The 23,048-nt window shown below is 64.1% G+C and overlaps 2 protein-coding genes across 3 annotated transcripts in view; one reads left to right on the top strand and one right to left on the bottom strand.

Annotated features, from left to right (window-relative positions):
- Positions 1 to 12: 12 nt before the first annotated feature.
- On the top strand, positions 13 to 2,399 carry PLEKHJ1 (pleckstrin homology domain containing J1). 2 transcript variants are annotated; one of them, XM_029218506.1, is made up of 6 exons: positions 39 to 515; positions 597 to 664; positions 826 to 892; positions 1,797 to 1,887; positions 1,983 to 2,046; positions 2,141 to 2,399. In XM_029218506.1, exons 1-6 carry the CDS (start codon positions 422 to 424, stop codon positions 2,204 to 2,206), a joined length of 450 nt encoding a protein of 149 aa, XP_029074339.1. In that variant the 5' UTR covers positions 39 to 421; the 3' UTR covers positions 2,207 to 2,399. The 2 variants fall into 2 exon arrangements, with proteins under 2 accessions (XP_029074338.1, XP_029074339.1); XM_029218505.1 differs by having other exon boundaries at positions 13 to 515; positions 1,797 to 2,046; positions 2,141 to 2,316.
- A 5,147-nt stretch (positions 2,400 to 7,546) lies between these two features.
- DOT1L (DOT1 like histone lysine methyltransferase) overlaps positions 7,547 to 23,048 on the bottom strand; it is a 52,854-nt gene continuing 37,352 nt past the window's right edge. The window contains 21 exon segments of the mRNA XM_029218422.1: positions 7,547 to 7,762; positions 8,233 to 8,363; positions 8,473 to 8,788; positions 8,790 to 9,403; positions 9,788 to 9,852; positions 12,348 to 12,553; positions 12,637 to 13,214; positions 13,920 to 14,049; positions 15,190 to 15,336; positions 15,689 to 15,824; positions 15,976 to 16,460; positions 17,306 to 17,431; positions 17,639 to 17,776; positions 18,021 to 18,122; positions 18,518 to 18,609; positions 19,419 to 19,511; positions 19,815 to 20,049; positions 20,161 to 20,271; positions 20,934 to 20,975; positions 21,124 to 21,230; positions 21,743 to 21,811. Coding sequence (XP_029074255.1) covers positions 7,673 to 7,762; positions 8,233 to 8,363; positions 8,473 to 8,788; positions 8,790 to 9,403; positions 9,788 to 9,852; positions 12,348 to 12,553; positions 12,637 to 13,214; positions 13,920 to 14,049; positions 15,190 to 15,336; positions 15,689 to 15,824; positions 15,976 to 16,460; positions 17,306 to 17,431; positions 17,639 to 17,776; positions 18,021 to 18,122; positions 18,518 to 18,609; positions 19,419 to 19,511; positions 19,815 to 20,049; positions 20,161 to 20,271; positions 20,934 to 20,975; positions 21,124 to 21,230; positions 21,743 to 21,811 — 4,013 coding nt within the window. The 3' untranslated portion in view covers positions 7,547 to 7,672.

The raw sequence follows: 23,048 nt of genomic DNA, 5'->3' as shown, positions 1-23,048 counted from the left end.
TCACTGTCATGGTCGGCCAAACTCGCGCGGAGCCAGTTCTCGCGGGATAGCGAGTTGCTTCTCGTCTCCCACTCCCGTCCGCCTGTTTTCTTGAGTACTGGGCGCTATAGGTCGTGGGGGTGCTTTATCGTTTCCACCCCGGGTCCACCTTGTTGCCTGGTTACATGACAACCGTCCATCTTGCCTACTGCTCTGTGCGCCCCACGAGGGCTCTACTCGGCCCCGGCGGCCCCCGGGACGCTTCTGCCACTCGCCGGTGTAAGGACAGGCTGAGCGGCCCGGGAGCGCGCAGGCGTGGTAGCTCCGGCCGCGCTTCCGGGACGACGCCGTGGGACTCTTTTGGCGCCGGCAGCGGCGCGAGTGAGGACGGCGGCCCGGAGGGCGCGGCCCAGCGCTCCGCGTTCTGGGTCCCAGCGGCGCCATGCGCTATAACGAGAAGGAGCTGCAGGCGCTGTCCCGGCAGCCGGCCGAGATGGCAGCTGAGCTGGGCATGCGGGGCCCCAAGAAGGGCAGCGGTGAGCGGCCGGGCGGCAGGGCGGCCGGGGGGCGGGGGTGGGCAGCCGCGGAACCCGCGCGAGCCCGCCTTGTTCCCGCAGTGGTGAAACGGCGGCTGGTGAAGCTGGTGGTCAACTTCCTCTTCTACTTCCGGACGGACGAGGCGGAGGTAAGGCGGCGGGTAGGGCGGGGGCGGGGTTTGGGGTTGGGGTCGGGGTCGGGCTCCGGAGTTGGGGGGGGGCGGCCGCAGGTGGAGGGCGGGGTGTGGAGTCGGGGGCGGGGCGGGGGCAGGTTCCCGGTGCCCGCCCCCATGCCCCTGTCTGCCCCTAGCCCGTCGGAGCCCTGCTGCTGGAGCACTGCAGAGTCACTCAGGAAGAGCCCAGCGGCTTCTCCATCAGTGAGTGCGGCCTGGGGCGAGGCTACTTGACCCCGTCCCGCCCCGCTCCACCCCGGCGCGGCCCCGCCTGAGTCCCCAGAAGCTGAGTCCAGTGTCCCGGGCAGCCCCACTCGCGCTGGCTCCTCAGGGTGGGGGCCCAGGCCGAGCGCACTACCCCAGAGGCCGCCCTTGTCTTGTTGGGGAGCGCTGCCCTCTCGGGGTGGATGCCTCGCTGTAATTGTTTCATTTCTCCTGGGATCAGGGCCCTGTGCTGGGGGACTGGGAGGATTCTCCTGGGTCGTCTTGAGAGGGTGGGGTCTGCAGGCGAAGACGGAGCTACTAACTAGTCCTCTGGGGAGGCTGCAAGAGTGCCACAGACTAGGGGGCTTAAACAGCAGAAATTTATTTCTCCCGGTTCTGGGGGGCAAGAAGTGTGACATCAAGAGTGTTGGCATGGCTGGTTCCTTCTGAAGGAGAATCTGCCCCCATGATCTCTCTCCCGGCTTCTGGGGGGGTCGCTGGCGACCGTTTTCACTCCATCTCTGCCTTCCTTTTCATGGGATCTTCTCCCTTGTGTGGTCGTGTCCAGGTTTCACTTTTCTTAAGAACACCAGTCCTGTTGGATTAGAGACTCACCCTAGTGCAGCGTGACTTCAGCTCAACTGCTTGTAACTACTTAGACCTACGGTGATTCCACATCCGGATAGATTCATAGTCCTGGGAAATGTCTCATGTTTTTTAAGACTCGAACATACATCTTTTGGGGGACACAGTTCAACCGACGCCCAGCTGGTGGGAAGCAGTGGGCCCAGGCGGGCTGGGGCTGGAAAGGGGACAGTCGTGGACAATGGCAAGAGGAAGTTGAGGGCTGGGTGGGGGGGAGGTGGGAGGGAGCGGGGACAGATGGGGGCTACTCCTTCCGCAGGCTTTCTAGAGGACCCAGAGAGAAAGTATCACTTTGAGTGTTGCAGTGAGGAGCAGTGTCAAGAGTGGATGGCTGCTCTGCGTCGAGCCAGGTGGGGTGCATCGAGCCAGGTGGGGTGCGGCCGCCTTGAGGGCCTGGGGCAGGGGCGGGGCAGGCCCTGTGGACTCACACCACCCTCCTCCCTAGTTACGAGTTCATGCGGAGGAGCCTCATCTTCTACCGGAATGAGATCCAGAAGATGACTGGCAAGGTGCGCGTGGGTGCAGGGGTGGGAGTTGGGGGTCTTCTGGGCCTAGGCTCATGCCGTCCCCCCACCCCACCCCCGCCATCATCCACCCACACAGGATCCCCTGGAGCAGTTCGGCATATCGGAGGAGGCCAGGTTCCAGCTGAGCGGCCTGAAGGCATGAGTCTGGGTGTGGGGCTCCTCAGCTTTCCTGCTGGGGGCTGGATGAACCCTCCCTGGGTCCCCGGTTTCTTGGCCAAGCCTGGATTTGTCGTGGGAGGTGTCTTGGTTTACAGATTTTAAAAGCCCCAGGACCCGCAGGGGCTGCCTTTTTGAAGAAACAACCCAGCAAGCCCCTTCTGGATGCTCTGGGACCCACTGGACTGGTTTGGCACCTCAGTGCCACATGCTGCTGCCAGGGGACAGGTGTCCCCTCCCAGGAGCTGTGCCCAGCCCCTTGGGTGCGTCCATCCAGGCCTGGCAGGTGCCTGAGGCTGGTGCAACTCTCCTGCCCCGTGCAGGCTGAATGTACAACATTAGGTGATGCTGTGAAGGGCGTGGGCCTATGCTGGGGCTGCTGTGAATTCTCCTGCTGAAGGGGCAGGCCCCGGCCGGACGCCTCTGGGCAGAGCTGGAAGGTGCGCCTTTCAGGTGGCCAGTTTTGCTGTTCAAATAAAAGTACCTCTTTTTCACACGGGACGGCGGTGCAGTGAATGCAGTGAGGGACCTCTGTCCTCCGCAGGCTGCCGGTCCCGCAGAGTCACAGCGGGGTCCTAAGGGAAGTGAAGCCCTGCCCAGGTTCAAGGTTTAAGTGCCCAGTAGGAACAGAGGAGAGGAGGCCTAGAACCCAGAGCCAGGAAAGGTAGGGAGGCTGGGGCCCAGCCCACAGGGCCTCTGGGGCTCACAGGCCTCCGTCCGAGTGCAGGCGGGACTTCGGGAATGGTTTTGTTGGTGTTGTGAAAAGTACCCAAGCAGTCAGTTTCAGTTAGTCAAGGAGGAGGCCCACCCTGGGTGGGCCTGACCTAGTCAGGTGTTGGCCCTGAAGGAGGGGCTGGGCCTCCCTGAGGTGGGGCTCACTGTCTGCTGTGGTCACAGGGCCTGCCTTCCGGAGCAGGTGGGGCTTCTGCTGGGAGTGACCGTCCTCCCCAGCTGGGGATGGCTATCACGGCCCGGGACCCTCTTTGCGCTCCAGGACCTTGCCGTGTCACGGTTGGGAAGAAACACTGCCACCAGACCAGGTTCAAGTGAAAACAGGTATTTTATTACAGCGTCTAGAGGTGGAAACGCAGTGCAGTGGGGTTCCCTTGGGAAGAGGGGGTGGAGCCAGCGCCCCAACTGAAACATAGGCTACCAGAACAAGAAAGCAAAGCCCGTCTCCGTTACAAACCAAGGCAGGGATGCGTGAGCCAGCGTGGATGGATGTGTAAATGAGAACAAACAGTCCTAACTGTAGACGGGCCGGCTGGCAGGATAAATAAGGGCAGTCGGGGGGGTGGGGGTGGTGGTTCTTAAATAGGTCACGATTCATAGCTGAACAGAGAACGCATCCCCTGACTGGAGGCTGTCCTAGTTGTTAGGTTTTCCTGAGCAAAGCGACAGCAGCCGTCAGACCTGGAGCACCCGCGTCGGCAGCAGCGGTGGGGCTCCCGCAGGGCCGCTCCCCACGCACGCCAGCCGGCGCCCTACTCCCGTGGCTGGCGTCAGCGGCGGCGCTCAGGCTGGGACCGGAGGGTGGGTGTGGAGAGGCCGAGCTGGGCCCCGCTGTGGGGCAGGCCCTGCGCGGGTCGTCCGTCCCCTGGTGCTTGCGCGTGCGTGCAGAGGACAGACGCGGCGCGGTGGTCCTCCCGAAGTGACGCAGTGTTTGTGTACAGTGTCCTTTGTTCAGATGGGGGCTCCGCTGGCAGCGCCGTAGCTTTCTCGGGAGCCCTGTGTTCCTGACACGGGGAGGGGAGCCTCTTAGAGAGGCCGGGGGCCGGGGGTCAGGACAGCACCGTCGTGCACTGGGAGCACCGACCTGGGGGGAAGGGGGGCAGGGCGGGCGGTCACAGGAGGAAGGCTCCGTCTCTAGCCTGATTGCTGCCCCACACAGTGTAGAGGTGGCTGCAGGCAGCGCACTGGCCCTCTCTGACCCTTGTGGCCTGCGTCCCGGGGGTCAGGAAGCGGGGCTGGGCCTCGGCCACCACACTGACCCCACTCAAGGGCAGGCAGAGGACCCGTGGCGTCCACCTCTGAAGGGTATGTGGAGTCGGCCAGGCCGGGGAAGGCTCACGTTAGGCCACCACACAGAGGCCCACCCTCCCGCGCTCCTTGACGGGTGCCGCCTGGGTGGCAGACACCTGAGGATGGGGCTCCGACTGCCCATGCTCAGCCCTCGCCGGGGCGCCCACCTTTGGCCGATGTTGGCCCTTTCGGGGGACCGAGAACTTCTCGGGAGGCACACAGACAACATTGCCCCACCCAGGGACCCAGGACCGGTCACAGGTGCTGTGCTCGAGGGACCGAGAACCCTACCGGCCACCTCGGAGCCTCAGGGAGCAGCCCTCCTGCCCGGCCACCCCCAGCGCATCCCTTCCCAAGCACCACCGTGGCCGCTCGGGTGGAGCAGGTGTCACCCCAGCAGGGTGGGCAGGAGGGCCCTGGGCCAGTGCCGCTGTGCACTTGAACAGGCGGGAGGGTTTCCCCTCACTTTCGTTTCTTCCTTTTCTCTTTAGTTTCCTGTGTATTCGTCATACAGTCTAAAAATAAATGAAGTCCGTCTATGAAATTTATAAATTTTCATCACCTCTCTATAAAATACTGTCACCTGTCAGCGTGACTCCCTTGTAGACAAAGCAGGCACCCACAACTAACCCGCCTGCGTCCCCGGCCACCACAGGAGCCGACCCTGCAGCGGGGGGGGGGGGGGGGGCTGCGGCATGAGCCCAGGGCGAGCGGAGACGTACAAAGTAAATGCACCTGTCACACGAGTGAGCCAGCCAGGCAGGCAGCAGAGTCGGGTACCAGACCCTCCTCACAAGCACCACTGAGAACGGGTCCCCTCCTCGAGGCTCCGCCACCGCAGCCTTGCCGCGCAGGACTGCCGTTCCGATGCCAAAGGCGCCATCCCGAGGGCTGAGCCGAGGCCGTTCACAGTGATGGCGGGGCGGGGCGGGCCTCCACCGGAGACGCCGCCTTTGGTATGGGAAGAGCGGCGGGAATGAACACGCCAGGCGCTAGGGCCTGGCGTTGGCGTGGTCAACCTCGAGAGTCAGCACCAAGAGCACGTGGAGGCGCGAGCCTGGCGACGAGATAGCACCGGGCCGGCTGCCAGCGTCTCCGCGGTGGGCCGGTCCTTCGGCGATGTCTTTACATATATTCTCTCATATAATATAGTATCTACATCTCTCGATAGGTTGCCTTCACGACTTCGGTGGAATAAAATAAGTCAAAATTATTTATACTTTTTAAAAAACGATAAATACTTTATCTAAGACTATCGACAGTACAGGCTGGAGCCAGGCCCCAGCGCGCCGTCTCCGCAGCTCTGCGCGGCGCTGATTCACAGTAGAGCCTGTCCTCTGGCCTCCATCCGTCCTCGCCGTCCTGCGGGGGGCCCCGCGCCGCCAGCCCGCCCCATCCTTGCATAGTCTCGCGGTTGAGGTAGAAATCCTAGTTACCTGCGGACACGGCGCGGGAGGAAAGGCAGCATAGCGTTAGCCTCGCGCCCAGACGAGCCCGTCGCACCCCCAGGCCAGGGCGCCAGAGCCACCTACGGACGGACGGACGGACGACAGACGGCAGATGAGGTGGTGGCAGCACCCTGAGCCACGCCTCTGGGCCCTGTCAGAGGCAGGAGGTCCTGTCCCCAGGCCCTTCCAGTGCGTGTGGGGCGCTGGCTGGGTCCTGGCCTCCCCTCCTCCCCAGGAGACCCTCCCCGGTCCCCACGCCGGGCAGCGCTCCAGGACAAGCCTGCATGCCCCAGGAGTGAGGCCAGCGCGGCCAAGACGGCAGGCAGGCAGCGTCCACTGTGGGCCTGGTCCCCGACCTCCCAGTGCACGTCTGCCCTCTCCAAGCTCCTCTGACGGCGCGAGGCCACTGCAGGCTGAGCCGCCCTACCTTCTGGGCTTTTCCAACAACCGAGGCACAGCCCATCCCCAGGCCTCGGGTAGGGCTGTCCACTGACCTGCACCCTGACCAGGAGGCCGTCAGACTCCAGCGGCCTCCCATCTGTTTCCACTTAAAAACACGACAGACAGCCAAGGACGGCAGGCAGGGCCCCCGCTCCAGTCCTGGCCCCAGGGGGATGTGGACATGGCACCAGCAGTGGCCAGGCCGGCTGCACCGGGGCCCAGGACCCTCCCTGGAGGCCTCGCAAACACCTGCTCCCTCCAGCTCCCGAAAACGGGCCCTTCCTACGCTTGTCTCCGCTAACCCCCACACAGACGGTCTGAAAGGCAGGCCGTGCGCCTCGGAGGCCGGAGGAGCCGGGCCTCGGCCACAACTACAGAGCCCCGCCACCGGCCCGGCGTTCCTGCCTGTGGGGCTGGCGCCACACTCACCCTGCTGCCCATCGACCCCTACAGGCAGGCCCTCTAGCTAAGGAGCCCAACAAACGCGACCGCCACGTCCTGAAGGCCTGCCGTGTACCCGGGGCCTTAAACGCGTTGAGCTCTCCCCAAACCCTCATAAGGCGCGTTTATGGAAACGGGCTGAGGAGCCCAAGAGCGCACACAAGGCAAAGCTGGGATCCTGAGCTGCCCCCATGACCCCACGCCGGGGATGCCCAGGTCCCGGGCTGCTGCAGACGCCAAGCCTAGGGCGGCGGCAAGCTCGAGCTAGGCTCCACCCGGCCAGGACGCCAGCCCTGACTGACTGACTCCTCCTGGCCCCCTCCCTGGGCGACCTGGGGGGGAGGGTCCACCGGCAGCGGCGGAGGGGGCGGGGCCAGCCACACCCTCCCTCTCTCTGCTCTCGCCGCCCGGGTTCCCTTGCCTCCCTGGCTCTTCGCCTTCGCACCTCCCGGCCGCAGGAGAGCAACCTTGGCCCCCGGGCCCCTCCACGGAGCCCCGCGGGCCCGCCTGCTCTCTGCAAAGGAAGGTCAGTTCAGGTTCTCGTATGGGCCGCCTGGTCGAGCTCTAGCCTTACCTTACAGAATACGAACTGCTAGCTAAGCAAGGTCTTTATCGCGGCTTAACCCCCGCAAGGCGCGCGGCATACGGAGGTGGCATGCCAAGGGAAACCCACACGGCGGGCGGCCCCGTGGAGCTGGCCTGCGGGATCACGGGCGCGGCCTGGGCCAGGGCCAGCCCGGGCAGGGGCGGGTGGTGCACCGTGAAGGAGGGGCGGGACACCTTGTGCGGAAGTGAGGCGAGCTTGATGGACAGAGAGGCGTTAGCAGGCGGCACAGAGGCAGCAGAGGAGGCAGGTAAGAAAGCTTGGTTAGCTGGGAGGGACGCGAGGTTCTGCAGGAGCACGGGCTCAGAGTTAGCCGGGAGCAGCGCGGGGGGAGGAGGCAAGGCGGCGTTAGGAGGGGGCGGGGCGTGGAGGGCGGGCGGCCCCGGAGGGGGCCGGCCCAGGTGCGGAGGGGGCGGGGGCGGCCTCGGCTCCGCAGGGGGCGGGGCCTGAAAGGAAGAGGCCGGGGTGCTGGCCACCGCCTGCAGCGGGGTTAGGCTCAGCGTGGCGCTGCGACATGCAGCCCCACTGCCGAAACTGGCTCCAAACGGATGAGCGGAGGCGGGAGGCACCGCGTGGTTAAAGGCACCTGCAAACAGGAGAGAAAAACCCAGCTTCAACAGGCGGGCATCGCCAGCCAAGCCAAGGAAGGCGCGCGGAGAAGGGGAAGCCGACGGCGGCTGCAGCTCCAGCTCCGCGTGCGAGCGGCACAGGTGAGGGTGAAGCGCAGGCAGCGGGAGCGCAGGCGCTGGGATGACCTGCAGGACGGCTCCCCTCCCCTCCCCTCCCCTCCCCAGCCCCGGCGCCCGTGCCCGGTGAGGGGCCGGCTGTGGCTCCCTGCGCTCCTCTCCACCCCGCACGCGCCACGGTGCATCTGGCGGGCGCCGCGGCCCTTGGCTCTTCCCCAGCGCCGGCCCCAAGGCTGCCCAGAGCCCGGGCTGCGTCAGGCCTGACAGGTGACCTCCGCGGGGAGGAAGGAGAGAGCTCCGTCTGGCGCCAGCTCCCCTGAGAGCGAGAGGGACGCCGTCAGACCAGAGAGCGTGGCACAGGCCGACTCACGCCTGAGCGCTCTGCCCACACGACAGTCACGTCTGCGTTTCGCGAAAAGGAACGAGGTGACGGGTGCAAAGTGGACCCAAGGGGATACGCGGGCACAGCCTCTCCCCCCTCAGGGGGCCCTGGAAGGGAACCTGCAAACAGCGGTGGTTAAACCCAGCGGTCCCGGAGGGCGCCGGTGAGAGCATGCGGCCCGCGGCCCATCCCCCAGCGGGTCCCGCACGGCCAGAGGGCGCTGCCTACCTCCGACTGCACCGCCGGCCACCCCGGAGGAGAAGCTGCCCATGGCGTGCGAGTTGGTCAGTCTGGTGGCAGCGGTTGAGACGTGCACCAGGCCGGCGGCGGGCACGGAGCTGAACAGGGACTGCAGCACGGACGGGCCCAGGTTGGCCTGCAAGGACATGGGGCCCAGTGCGAACTGCGGGCCGGGGACGAAGGCGCCCAGGAAGGGGCGGTGGGTCTGGGCGGACGGGGCCGTGCCCCCTGCCGAGGACGCCGCCGGGGCAAGGCCCGGGCCGCTGAGGAGGCCCCCGGGGGGGGGCGGCAGCGGCGGCGGCGGCAGCAGCAGCAGCGGCCATGAAGAGGTTGTGGCCGTTCTTGACATCGGGCTCGCGGTCACGGCCCTTGCCCGCCTTGCCGTGCGTCGCTGAGGCCTTGTCCGCGGGCCCGCACACAGGTGGGCCCCCCTCGCCCTTCGGGGCCAGTCCGTCCAGCTGCCTCTTGTTCACGAAGGGGCCGGGGTCTGCGGCGCCGCCCTCCTTGCCCCGCGGGCCGGGAAAGCTCAGGGGGGTGCCCAGGCCGGCCGCCTCGGGGGCCTTGTGGGAGAGAGAAGCACCATCGCTGAAGCTGTGTAAACTGAGGTCGGCCGCCAGGCCCCCGCCCAGGGCGAAGCTGCTGGCGGGATGGCTGCTGGGGCTCAGCCCGCCCGCCCCCGGCAGCGCGCCTGGGAAGCTCTTCCTGGGGTGGGCAGCCAGCTTGGCATCAGCCGCGCCAGGTTCCTCCAGGCCGGGCCGGAAAGCGAACAGGGAGTTGTGGCTCAGAGCGGAGGCGGCCTGCAGCGGGCTGTCGGCTGCCTTGGCCAGGCCGAGGTCGGAGATGGGCGAGAAGGTGGACTTCCACTTGCTGCTGTTGACCGGCTCGCTGGCCGGCACCTTCCTTCCCGCCAGGCCGCCCCCTGCCAGGAGAGGCAGCGGCTATGAGGCCTGGGCTGGGTGGGGCAGAGCGGAAGCTGCGGGGACCAGACCACCGCCGGCTCGGAATGACCCCCGCCCCCAAGACAAGCCCCCATGGTGGAGGACGGGGCAGACCTGGCGAGGGTGGGGCCGTGGGAGAAACTCAGGGAGCAGGGCTGCTTGTGCGGGAGGGCCGGCGTGTCAGCACAGAGCACCACACGTGCCCGATCTACCCAGGCAGCACCTAGAGCGCCCGCCATGTCCACAGGGAAAGGGGCCAGGAGGCCGGGCGGCACCCACACCACCCAGGGACCACTCTGGAAGCCCCGTGTGGCTCCTCAGAGGCCGGGCACCAAGGACTCAGGCATCGGGAGCACCGAACTCACCATTTTCCAAGGTTTTCGGAGGAGATTTGCTTTCTAAGGAGATGGTTGCAATTTTTCTCTCAATTCTATTAGGAAAAAAAAAGAGATGATAAATGTTTGCAATCCACGGGCACACCAGAGCGCTATACGTTTACACCGAATTGCCCAGCGGGGTCGGTAAGCCGGCAATGCATGACCCTCCGTCAGGGCCCCCGGGCGCCCCCATGCCTGTGCGGTGGCACCTGTGCCAGCACGATGACGGCTGTGGTGCGGGACACAGCTGAGAGCCGGGCCCCGGCGGAGGAGCAGGGATGCCGTTTCCCAACACGCAGAGACAGCCGCGAGTCCCAGACAGAACTGTCTCCATGCTTAACGTGCTCTCAAGCTCTAGGAGACCGCGTCGTCCACAGAGGCAGATGCGCAGCACCTAGCACGTTAACTCCCCAGCAAGCTGTACCCGTAGCTGCACCGAAGTACACAGCAGTGTGTGCTTCACATGTCAGGATTTTTGTGGACCGTCCCGAAGAACTATGACCTCCAGAGACACAGAACTCGCCAAAGAATCCAGAACTTGCACAACGTACTTTTCGTATGTGGAAGGGTAACTCAACAAGACACCGAAAACACAGGCAACTAAAGAAAACACAGGGACGTCCCCGGCGGTCCAGCAGGTAAGACTCCGTGCCCCTAGTGCAGGGGGCCCGGGTTCGATCCCTGGTGGGGGAACTCGATCCCACATGCGTGCCGCAACTAAGAGTCTGCATGCCGCAACTAAAGATCCCACATGCCGCAACTAAACATGCCACAACTAAGACCCGGAGCGACCAAAATAAATAAATTAAGAATTAAATGAAATTAAAGAAAGGGACTTCCGTGGTGGCGCAGTGGATAACAATCCGCCTGCCGATGCAGGGGACACAGGTTCGAGCCTGGTCCGGGAAGATCCCACAGGCCGTGGAACAGCTAAGCCCGTGCGCCACAACTAGTGAGTCTGCATGTCACAACTACTGAAGCCCGCGCGCCTAGAGACCCTGCTCCACAACAGGAGAAGCCACTGCAATGAGAAGCCCGTGCACCTCAACGAAGAGTAGCCCCCGCTCGCCGCAACTAGAGAAAGCCCTCACGCAGCAACAGAGACCCAACGCAGCCAAAAATAAATTAATTAATTTTAAAGAAAAATAGTAATAATAAAGAAAACACAGATACACAACACACGGGGTCTCGTCAACACTGAATACTCTTATGCCTCAAAGGACACCAGCAATGGAGTGAACACACCACCCACAGGACGGGAGAACACAGCTGCAGATCCCGTACCTGACAAGGGATCCGGTACGTAGACGTCTAAAGAACTCTCACGACATAACAACAGCAGCACAAGACAACCCGACCCAGGAGTGGGGCCGGGACCTGAACAGACGTCTGTCTGAGGAACAGATGATGCTGAGTGTCGTCGACCGCGAGGGCGATGAGGTCAAAACCACGGCGACACCACCACACCCTCACAGAAATAGCTACCGTACTAAAAACAAACCCAGAAAATAACAAGTGCCGGTGAGGATGTGGAGAAACTGGCACCCTTGTGCATGCTTGGCAGCAATGTGAGATGGGGCAGCTGCCGTGGAAACGTCTGGTGGTTCCTCAAAACGTTAAACCCAGACTCGCCACACGAGATCCAGCAATTCCACGCCTAAGTACTGGGTAAATTGCAAACACATTTTCAAGTAAAAACACATGTAGTATAGGGACGTTCATAGCAGCACGATTCACAACAGCTGAAAACGAAGCAACCCAAGCGTCCACGGACACACGGTGGATAAACAAAACGTGATATATACACACAGAAAGGAAGGAGGTTCTGACACCTGCTACACCACGGATGAACCTGAGGACAGGACGCTCAGTGAAAATAAACCAGACACAGAAGGACACACGCTGCCTGATCCCACTCACGGGGTCCCTAGAGGAGTCAGATCCACAGAGACAGGAAATAGATTGTGGGGGCCAGGGACTGGGGGAGGGGCTGAGGAGTCAAGTGTTTAAGGGTACAGGGATTCTTTCTGTGGTGATGAAAATGTTCTAAAACCGACAGCGGTGATGCCTGCACAACCCCACGAATACGTCAAAGACCACTGGGTCGCACGTTTCAAGCGGGCGGTGTGGTATGTGAATTATACCTAATAAAGCTGTTATCCAGGAAGAAAGCACTCTTCACCGTCAGCTGAGTGGACACCAGGCACTGATGGGAGCCTGCACGCCTGCCTCTTGGCTCTGCGCTGTGGCGGCCGCCCTCCCCTTCTCTCTGCCACCAAGAAACACCCGCCTCGCGCCGCCGCCCCGGGAGCTACAGACTCAGGGGTCAGCCCTGCCCCACACGCACGTGGCGAGAGGCTCTCAGATGCCTGGGCCCTTCACGGGCTGTTTCTTACACAGTTAAAGTGAACAATCCAGGAAGGGGCCTGTCTGCTCCAGGAAGTGCCCCAAGTGAGGTCGGGACCCTGTGCCCACCACCCAGCAGCAGGTGGGAAGCTGCCTGCCCCGCGTCCTGGCCACAAGGACCTGCCCCGTCGGCCCCACTCGCCTGGCACTGCTGGGCTCGTCCTCAGAGCCCTGCTCCTCATCCGAGGTCAGCGGGGAATAGTGGGCCCCGTTGGTCTGGCTCAGGGGCTTCTCCTTCTTGAGCACGGGCGGCTGGTCGTTGTCCTGGTAAGGGACAGGCGAGCTCTTCAGGGAGCTCTCGGGGGACGAGATGGCCGTGATTTCCAAGGGCTGGTTGATGTTGCTGACCTGAGGGGTCAGACGCACAAGCCCGTCAGCAGGCCCCTGGAGCGCCCTGGACCTACCGCCCCCAACGCCACTCCCAGCCTCACCATGGAGTTGAGGTTCAGGGGGGACCCTGAAGACTGGGTGAAGAGGCCGGCGACGGACGGCAGGGCCCGGCGCTTGGGGGACACACCCGAGCTGAAGCCGGGGGTCCCCGCCGCTGCCCGCTTCCTCCTGCCCCTCTTGCGGCTGTCCTGCCCGTGGCTCTGGCCGCCGTCACCGCGGGCGCCCGAGGACAGAGGGCTGTGCTTGCTGGAAGGTGACTGCTTGGCGCTGCTAGAGCCGGCCGAGATGGTGAAGACGATCCTTCTCTTGGCTTCACTCTCGGGATCCGAGAAGCCGGCCTCAGAGGGCAGGTCTCCTTTGCTGGTGTCGGGGAGCGGGCCCTGGGCACCAAGCCGGGGACTGGCGCAGAGCTGGGGGGCGGGCGAGGCCGAGCCGCAGTTGCGGGGCTGCGCCAGCAGGGGGGGGTGCTGAGGAGTGGAGCTGCGGGACCCCACAGTGGCAAAGAGGCTTCCAGAGCTGGAGGACTCGTCCAGGGCGGGGGGCTCGGCTCCAGAGACGAGTGGTGCCGGGCTGCCTGCCAGGGCCCCACTGATGGCCACTGAGCCGGCGTAGGCAAAGCCTGTAGGAAGGACACGCTTTCTCAGGGGAGCTCGTCCGGGAAAGGATGCTCACCTGGCCGAACCCGGCGGAGCGCAAGGAAGCTCAGCTCTCCGCATGCTCAGTGCCCAGCACCTTGAGACGGCACCACGGAACCAGGTTCGGGTGAGGACAAGTGGGGGCCCCTGGGCCGTCACTTGTGTGCTCTTCCCACTTCTGGGCCTGGGACGGTTGGGCCCTGGAGCTCACGTACAAGCCGGTGGACCCCGGGCACCACCAGCGGTGACGCCCTCCCCACGCGAGAGCAGCAGCGCCAGAGGCGGGACGCCCGTCCCAACAGCAGCCTCCTCACTGTGTTCTTTATCCCCAGAAGAACAGGCGTAGATCAGGCCGTGTGGACACAGGCAAGCAACCTGACCACACATGCCCGCTGCCCCCGACGGGACCCATGGCTGGGCAGTGGCGACAGGCACCCTCTAGGTCGCAGGGCCCCGCCCAGAAGCCTCACTCGAAGCTCTCTGAGGAGGAGCAGAACCGGCTGGAACGCGGTTGGGTGAGGATGCCACCGCCCAGAGGACCGGCATGGGCCCAGGCCGAACACAGCCAGCTGAGATGAGCAGAGCGGGACAGCCCAGCTCGGAGCCCCCGAGCCCCGGGCCACGCTGTGCAGCTGACGTGCTGAGCCCACCCAGCACCTCTGGGTCCTCGCACGCGAGGGAGCCCTTACCTGCAGGGGCCAGGGCGAGGCTTCTGCTCCCAGCAGTGCTGCACCCGGAGCCGTGGGTGCCAGCACCCATCTGCTTCTCCAGTGTGGACGAGGACTCTCGGGCCTGCGGCACGGGGCTGGGGGTGCTTCTCTGCGGAGAGAAAATGCAGGTTCTCAGCTGATCCGGCCACACGCCACAGGACGTGCCAAGGGCCCGAGGCCACGAGCACGGAAGGGCAAGTGGCCGCTCAGGGTGTGAGCCTGGTGGGCAGCCACGGGAAGGTTCTCACGAGGTGAGGCACAGGTGTCTGACCTTGGTTCTAAGGGATGGCCCTGGCTAACAGGCAAGCATTGGGCCAGGGATAAATGGGCAGGGAGAGCAGTGAGGGCAGCCGTTATGATCTGACCCAGCAACTCCACTCCTACATGGAGCCAGACAACAGCAAGTACCCACACAAAACCCGCACACGCATGTCCTCAGCAGCACAATTCACAACAGCCCCAAAGTGGAAACACCCCAGATGACCACCAACAGGTGACGGATGCACACAATGTGGTCCGTCTGTATGGTGGAACATCTCTCAGCCACGAAAAGGAGAGAAGCCCTGACACTCGCTACCACGTGGACGGACCCTGAGAACACGATGCTCAGTGAGAGAAGCCAGACCCAGAAGGACCCACAGTCTGTGATTCCACTGACAGGAAACATCCAGAACAGGCAGATCCACAGAGACAGACAATAGGCTCCTGGTTGTCAGGGGCTGGGGAGGGGATGGGGGTGACTGCTGGTGGGGATGGGCTTCCTTTTGGGGGTATGGAATGTTCTGGAACTAGAGATGGCTGCACGACTGGTGAATGTACTAAAACCCACTGCACCGAACACCTTAGGTGGGTGAGTTGTGTGTGAGTGACATCTCCATAAACACGAACAGCCCACTCCACAGGAGAGTGTCATTTCCAAGTCCATGCGTGTGAGGCTGAATGCACATGTGAACTAGAAGGTAAGGGAGAAGTTTCTACAGAATCTGGAAGTTTTAGTCCCTCTCCGTTTGCACACGTCACCTTTTACTAAAAGGATCTAAAGTAAAAGTGGCAAAATGTTACTGGAATTAAATGTGGACATCAGACATTCTGTTTTTCTCGGGCATCACGGTAAGCTCCAAACTTAACCACGTGCAATTGAACAAGAAGGCTCTGGGCCTCGAGGGGAAAGAACAAGAGCACCGGCTCTCCTGGCGCCTACACACGGTGCCTGGGGACGCCAGGCTTCCAGGCCGAGGGCCTCACTCACCACCTTCTCGGCGCGGCTGGGCAGCACCACGCTGGCCAGAGGGATGCTGACTGGCAGCTTGCTAGGCTGCACGGTGCTGAGCGGGATGCTGACGGGCAGGCTGGTGATGGCCTCCCCACTGCTGGCGTAGGTGCGCTCCTTCAAACCCTGCAGACACACCACCGGGCCAGCCTGCTCCCGCTGACCAGGAAACTGGGCCTTGAGCACCGCCCCGAGGGACAAAGCAGCCCTCCAACCAGTGACAAGTCACCCCCACCCCAAAGCGATCCTCCAGACCTGCCAGGGCCCCCACCCATCACCCCAGCACACACCCCATCACAGGAGTGCAACAGGCTTTTCCCTTCCCCTGCTGCTCAACCCGGCCTCTCCTTTCCCCAGAGACAATCCCACTCTTCCAGCCTCACCCCAGGGTTAGGGCGCGGCCAGGCAGCCTCCCACCTTCCCTCTCAGCCCCACTCCACCCCACGCGTGGGCACTTTCACAAGAGCGGTGGCCTCACCTTCTCACTGCCCTTCTCTCCCGTCATCTGCAAGGCCGCGGGGGACGAGGGCCGAGGGTCCTGTGGGCTCAGTTTGATGCCGTTGGCGATGCCGGGGCTCTGGTACGGGAGGCCGTTCTCCTTGGCATGCTCAGCTCTGGAAACGAGACGTGTCCTTGGTCATTTTCTGGGGAGCCCTCAGAGCCACAATTTTGCGTTCAGAGCTGGCCGCCTGGGCCTAACAACCCCCGAGATTCTCTTCCAAACTGACGATCCCCCGCTCAGAAGGCCCCCCACCACGAGCTCACCGTGAGTGCAGCTCGCTGGCGGTCGCCCTGCTGTTGGCTGTGTGGTCCTGGCTCAGATGGCGCCGCAGCACCAGCTTGGCCGGGGAGAGCCTGGTGTAGTCGGGCAGGGCCAGGCCGGACAACTTCTCGAGCCTCGGCCGGCCACTGTGGTTCGGGGTGCAGGGCACGACCTCCTGGTCCAGGGGGGAGGCCAGGTACTGGGGGGTATTCTGCTTGGGCGAGGGCCGGCTCAGCGCACCGCAGAGCTCATAGCCGGCCGCGTGGCCGTTCATGGACAGCTCCGGGCTCATGTTGCTCAAGTGGGGCAGGGAGAACCTGGCGCAGTCCAGCTCCAGATGTGGCCGGCCGGGCTCGGCCTCCGGCTCTCGGCCCAGGCCACCCTTCCCGCGCAGGTGCAGGGACAGGGCGTCGTCGGGCGGCACGCAGGACTTGAGCTGCAGGAGCTCCTGCTGCCTCTGGCTCTTCTCCAGCTCCACAATGCTGATCTGGGGGACGAGAGGAGGCGTCAGGCCTGAGAGGCCCCATGCCCAGCACCTCACTGGCAGGGACGGTCCTGCAAGAGCAACAGGGACGTGGGCCGGCTAGAGGGACATGGGCTGGCTAGTGTGACGGGCAGACGCGCCAGCCTGAGGAAGCGAGGGGCCCAGGCTCCGTGGCTGTCACTGTGACCGCGAGGGTAAGGTATTGGCCCCGGGGGCTGGGGCCTGAGGCATCGTTTGGCTCTCCCCACAATGAATCAAGGGCCCACAGCTTCGGGCCGCCTCTCGGTGACACAGGAGCGTGATGGCCCAGCGTGCAGCCTCCTGAGACTCCTCCTGCACACAGGCTGGCAGCAGGGCCGGGCCACCACAGGAGGCAGCGCAACACTGTATCCCGGGACCTACAGCCGCTCCAACGGCTACTTGGGGGACGCGTGTCTTTAGGGACGTAGCCTCCAGAGCAGCCTCCGGTGCAGAGGAATTCACTCCAGTGCCATTCTGCAGTAACCCATCCCTGAAAGAGCCCCCAGGGCTGGGCAACAGCGAAAGCTTCATGTAAATCACGAAACCTCGCTGGGGAGACGCAAAGTGGTGGGAGGCCTCGGCCTGCAGACGGGCTTCCGGAAAGCCCGCACTTGCGCGCTGATCTGTCCGTCCTTCCTTCCTGCACCATCCTCTGCTCACCTCGTCAGTATGAGCTGCTCTCACGGTGCAAGCGGGGGCCGCCAGTGGCGGCCTCAGAAACAAGGCGCTCGCAAGCCCGGGCGGTGCGGCGGGGACTGGGCTTAGGACGCTGGTCCTGGCGCCCCAGCTGAAGCCCGGAGCCCCCCCGCCTCCGACAGGCTTCCTACCTGCAGCTCCAGGCAGTGCCTCTGCTTCTCCGAGATCTGGCTCTTCAGGGCCTGCTTCTCCTTCAGCAGGCCCTCAAGGGACAGCGTGGACCAGTCCAGCTTCAGCTCCTCGCACCGTGCCTTGAGCTGTGGGGATGGGCGGGCAGCCGTGAGGCGTTGGAGGCCCCTGGACGCCCCGCGAGGATCCTGAGGGAGGACGGGGACGGGGGGCGGGGGGCTGCCAGGACCCACTGCCGCAGACTCGGGGGCTGCCCTCGGTCATCTCTCCGTCACGAGACCCGGCCCGGCCTGGGGGGCCCCGCCTCGGGCAGACCGCCAGCCCCGCCAGCGCACCAGCCGCAGGCTCTGGCTCCTCAGCTCCCGGTTGCCCTTCTCCAGCTGCTCCGTCTGCTCCCTCAGCTGCTGGTTGTGAGCCGAGATCTCCTTCTGCGCTTGGATCAGGTCGTTGTAGGTCAGCGCCTTCACTCCCAGCTGAGGACAAACGATGGCAAAGGGGGGCTCTCACAGGGGGCCAGGGGCATCACGAGGCAGGAAGCCTCCCTCTGACCACCTCCGGGCCTCTCCATCAGGAAGACTCAAGGTGAAGAGCACCAGGAGGGCACCAGTCCCTCTGGATCTTGGCCAGATGTCCGGCTGGGCCCTGGGCCCCGCCTGCCCTCCATCCCGCGCCAGGGCCGTCTGCGTGGCCTCAGGGTGGCCAGGGCAGGGCGCCTACCTCGTCCAGTTTCTGCTGGAAAAGCCTCTTGATCTCCTCCTTCTGAGCTTGGCAGTGGCCGAACAGCTGCTGCACGGCGCCCAGCAACCGGGCGTTCTTCTCCTGCGGGGCAGGGCCATGAGCGTGAGGCCCCCGGGACGGGCACCCCGCCCGACTTGCAGCCCGCCTGGCGGACACGGCGGCAGACACGCACCCGTGAGGAGGTTGGCCAGACCCCCATCCGGCCTCACCCCGGAACGTAGCACCACGTTACCAGGAGCCACAGAGCCTGACGCTTCCCGCCCTCAGGAAAGCTGGGGTGCCCGCACCGGACCTGCATGAGGGCGGCTGCACCTCACAGCCCCCCACCCCAGCTCCGCCACCGAGGCTGCAGGGCACACTGTCCCCAGACGAGGACGCCTCAAACGGGGCAGCAGGGCCCGGCCAGCTGCGGCCCCGGGGCCATCAGAGCCCGTAGGTAAGGGGAGCTGGGTCTGGCAGCACCGCGTGCGGCTCACCGTCTCCTGGTCCAGCAGCAGCTGCAGGTTGGCCTTGTACTGAGGGGTCTTCGTGTACGCCAGGAACTGCAGGTACTGAATCTTGAAGGATTCTACGAGGGGAGCCAAGACAGGGTTTTCACTCAGAAACCCTCCAGCTGAGGCTCGAGGCGGGGGCAGGTGGAGTTCGGGAACAACGCGCAGGTTCCCCAGGGCCCAAGTGGTGCTGGGGTCGCATGGTGCCGTTGTCGTGCCGGGGCCCGTGTCCCCACACTGCCTCAGCATGTCCCGCCGCCACGTGGGGCTCGTGCCCACGTGGGGACCCTCACAGCTCCTGCCATCCCCAGCCCGCGTTTTCGTTCTCCCCAAGGACACATGGGTTGCGGTCAGCCAGTCTGCCGGTCTTCTCGGTAAACATATGCTACCGATGTTGAATTGAGAAAATTGTACAGGAGTTTCCTTCATCCACTTTCTGAAGGGACGAGGCATCTCAAGGCAGCCCAGCCACGTGAGCACGAGCTCGACTCGGCAGGACAGGGCCCTGCTCCCTCGGGGCACCGGGCTCATCCCGGACAGGTCTCCCTGACACTGCAGACACAGGGCTGGGTCCTTCTCTGCGGGGCACCCTGGGCACCGTGGGTGGTGGAACAGCATCCCTGGCCTCCACCTTCTTGACGTCAGGAGCCCCCCCTCCAGTTGTGATGATGCCCCCAGACGTGGCCTCACTTCCCCTGGGGCAGGACTGCAGCCTCAGACTGCCGCACGGGCCCCGCTGACCCCGAAGCCCAGGCGCGCCCTGGCAGGACTGAGCCTGAGCCCTGGGGGTGGTGCGCTTGGACATGCAGCGTGGGCTTCCCAGGGGGTCTGCGAACAAGCCACCCCGCCCGCCCGGCCTCCGCCCGCGCCCCCCGGGGCGGCTCACCTAGCAGCCGGTGTAGGGCAGGCGGGGCGGGCGCCAGCAGCAGCTGCTCAGGGGGGCGTCGCTGCGTGCTGGGAGGTAGCTGGTAGGGGGCGCCTGTGGGGAGACAGCGGGTCACGCTCTCTAGACGCCAGGCCCTGCGCGACGCCCCAGCTGCCCAGCCAAGCCGCCACCAGACCCCAAACCACGGCACTTCGCCCTGCCTGAGCGGGGCTTCTGCACGGGACCCCTGGAGAGCCCTCGGGAGGCTCTGGAGCTGGAGCACCGCCCCCCCCATCTCCGAGTACTCAGCGCAGACGCTGTCGCAGTGGCTTCTGCCCGGGCCAGCAGGAAAAGGGACAGCGGTGAGGCTCCCCGGGACCCCAGAGCACAGCAGGGCGGGGGCGAGGAGGCACTCACCCTGCGGCGAGGGTGATGCCGCCCGCGACACGGTCTGGGCATGCAGCAGGTCCAGTGCGCTCTGGGTCTTCTTGGGCTTGCGCTCGGGGTTGGCGGTGCTCATCTTCTTGGGACGTCCGCGCTTCCGGCCGGCCATCTTCCGGCCCTTCTTGTTCAGCTTCTTCTTCCGGGCCTTGGAGGGAGATGGCTTCTTGACAGTGGTCACCCCGGCTTTCTCTTCCTCAGCACCAGAGTCCTAGCGGAAGACCACGTGAGGGACCAGCCGGCGATGTGGGCTCCCGGGGGCAGCCTGGCTCCCTCCCCCGAGACCGGGGCCGCCCCATCTGGCCGGGGGCGGGGCGCTCACCATGGGGGTGTCGGCGGGCATGGCCGTCTTGCTCTCGGGCACCTTGGTGGGGGTGGTCGTGTTGCTCTTGTTCTCCCGCTGCTGCCGGCGCCGAGCTGCCTCTTGTTCCTCCTGGGGAGTAAGCGGGGGGCTCGTCCTCTGAACCGCGGGCACCGCAGAGACCCTCCTGCCTGCAGGGGCCCTGCAGCCCTGGCCCTGGGGGAAAGCGAGGTACACACACCCCACACCCAGTCTCTGCTGGGAACCCAGTGGGCCCCTGGACGGCCTGGCCTGGCCACCCCCGCGGCGGGTGGTCCCAAGGTCCCCACAACCACTTCCCCACCGAGGGGCATGCTGTCCACAGGCGAGGGCTGCGGGACACCCACGGCAACAGGAGGGAGGACAGGGCCACCTGCAAGGCCGTCCTCTGTCTCCAGGTGAGGGTGTCCATCACCATGCCCTGACCCAGAGGCCCTAGTATGGCAGGAAGGGCCTGGGCGGGGGGCTCCTTCAAGGCTCACGTGCTTGTCTGAGCCTCCAAAGAGAAAGTCACTGGGACACACGTCCCACGAGGTTCAGAGACAAAGTGATGAGCACGAGGCCGCGGGACATTTTGAAAGGCTGTAACTCCAACCTATCTCCCCCAAATCTCTCAAGAAACGTGGCCAGGGTGCAGCTGCTCAAGACGTGGCCGCCGCAGCCAGGGGGCCCCAGCGCCCAGGCCCACGCCCGGCCACTCAGGATGCCTCGGGCCCTGGTCAGCTTAGAGATCAAGGACAAATACACAAACTTACCCTGAGTTTTGGATTTTTCAGACTAGAAAAATAGTTTTCAAGCTAAAAATGAAAAAGGAAAAGAAAACTTCTCATTAGCAATGGAAAACCCTGTCAGGACAAGAGCCACACCCCAGACCCACCGACGTTAGGCAGTGGCGGGCGCGGTGAGCGCTGAGAGGCAGGTTGGGGAGGAAGGGGTGCCACTCACTATGGTGCGGTCGATGGTGTGCAGGTAGTAAGACACCGGCTTCCCCGTCCACGACACCGAGCCTTTTAGAGGCGACAGCTCCACGACGCGCATGATGGTGCCGATGTCTGCGCACAGCGGGGCGCAGGGGTCAGGGGTTGCCAGGACACCAGGGGGAGGGGTATGGCGGGGCTCAGGTCCCAGGCGTGTCCCAACTGCCAGCTGGGGAGGTGCCCACGGCCCTCCCCGCACCCAGGCACCTGGCCAAGGACAAGGGCGATAAGCCCACAGGGCGGGTTCCGAAGGCCCGTGGGGGCCGATGTGGCAACCAAGCAGCCGCAAGGATGCCCAGCGCCTGAGGGTCCTGCCACCCCGCAGGCCCGCACACACTGCTGCTTGTCCTTGTCACTGCTCCCTTGGGTCCCGGCACCACAGTCCTGCCCAGGGCCACGTCTGGGGATGTCTGGGGTTGTCACAACTGGGGGCCTCCCTCATGGAGTGAGCGCAGCCACCGCTCCACATCCCACGGTGCCCGGGACGCCCCCCGCCGTCACCACTGCTGGCGGGTGACCCCGCTTTAACCCACGGCAGGTGCTCATAATTACACGTGTTAAGAACTCGGCAACACGAGAGCTCTTACCACTCAAGTTTCTACTGTTTATTCTGAAGTTCAGAGGTGCAAAGGGCTTCGAGGACACAATTCTGCCACCTAAAACACAGAGAGGGATCAGTGCCGGCCGTGGGGACACCAGTGCGTGATACGAGCAAGAGCCTGGTGAAGCTTAGAGCACCAGGACGCAAAAGCATCCAGAGAAACCAGCCCTCTGAACACAGAAAAGCCGAGGGACTGGGAGTCCTGAGCTAACCTCACAGCTAAAAGCAAACAAAGCGGCGCCTGAGGGCTCCGACCCGTCTCACGATTTGCTTTCCTGCAAAACGTGCTCAGGGCCTCACAGTCCCCTGGGTCTCGTCGTGGGGCCCGCTGGGCACCCCCTCTACAACTTCTGCGCTGTCTAGATGCGCCACACCCACACCAGACCCGGACCAGAACCAGCCCTGACCCCAGAGACAGACAGAACCTGAGGGAGAACCGGGTCCGGACAAACAGACAGAACCTAAGGCTGGACCAGGCCCTAACACAGAACCAACAGAACCTGAGAGAGAACCAGGTCTTGATCCACACACACAGACAGAACCTGAGGCAGGACGAGGCCCGACTCCAGGGAAACAGGACCTCAGAGAGAACGGGCCCAGACTCCACACAAACAGAACCTGAGGGAGAACTGGGTCCTGATCCACAGGAACAGACAGAACCTAAGGCAGAACCGGGCCCTGACCCCACAAAGACAGAATGTGGAAGGGTCAGGTCGGGAACAGCTGTACAGAAAACAGTTTTTCCAATTAACTCCCGGCACGTGTGCAGTCATTGTAGGGAAAAGAACCACAAGGACTCGCAGCCTCCTGCAGTGAGGTCATGATTGATGATGTCACCCCCAGGTTACAGACGCTTCCCCCATCCTGTATGAAACACTGTCAGGAAACGTAATACACCAGAACGTTCCAGCGTAGGAAATACAGAACCAAATATAGAAGTCAAAGAAAACGCGTGCTGAGTAAACTGAAGCAGTCAGGATGAGCCCTCTGCTCGCGCACGCGTTCACGGCTCCCCGAGCCCCAGCCTGGCCTCTGGGCGCCCCCCACCCCGAGGAGGCGGCGATGCCAGGTCCCGGGCTGGCCAGGGGCGAGTTTGGGCAGTCGGCTGGTTGTGACAGCAAAGTCACAGCAGCCAGAGGCTGAGGGGGTCCCCTGGGCGCACCTGAAGAGTGTTGAAGGGAGGACGCTCGAATTAGGAATGTGCCCCCTGCAAGGCTTCCGGGACAACAGGTGACCTGAGGGGACTTCTGTGGGCATGTCACCAGGGGCCCCGAGCCAGCCGCGTGCAACAC

Source organism: Monodon monoceros, unplaced genomic scaffold, assembly GCF_005190385.1.
Source record: "Monodon monoceros isolate NGI ecotype Baffin Bay Population unplaced genomic scaffold, NGI_Narwhal_1 Super_Scaffold_12, whole genome shotgun sequence".
In the NCBI taxonomy this organism is placed as follows: Eukaryota; Metazoa; Chordata; class Mammalia; order Artiodactyla; family Monodontidae; genus Monodon; species Monodon monoceros.
This window is presented reverse-complemented; position numbering and strand designations above follow the sequence as displayed.

Coding starts and splice junctions, on each gene's coding strand:
- PLEKHJ1 (XM_029218505.1), top strand. CDS start 422: ATGCGCTATAACGAGAAGGAGCTGCAGGCGCTGTCCCGGCAGCCGGCC. Junction 516..596: donor GGGCCCCAAGAAGGGCAGCG/GTGAGCGGCCGG, acceptor TTGTTCCCGCAG/TGGTGAAACGGCGGCTGGTG. Junction 893..1,796: donor GCCCAGCGGCTTCTCCATCA/GTGAGTGCGGCC, acceptor CTCCTTCCGCAG/GCTTTCTAGAGGACCCAGAG.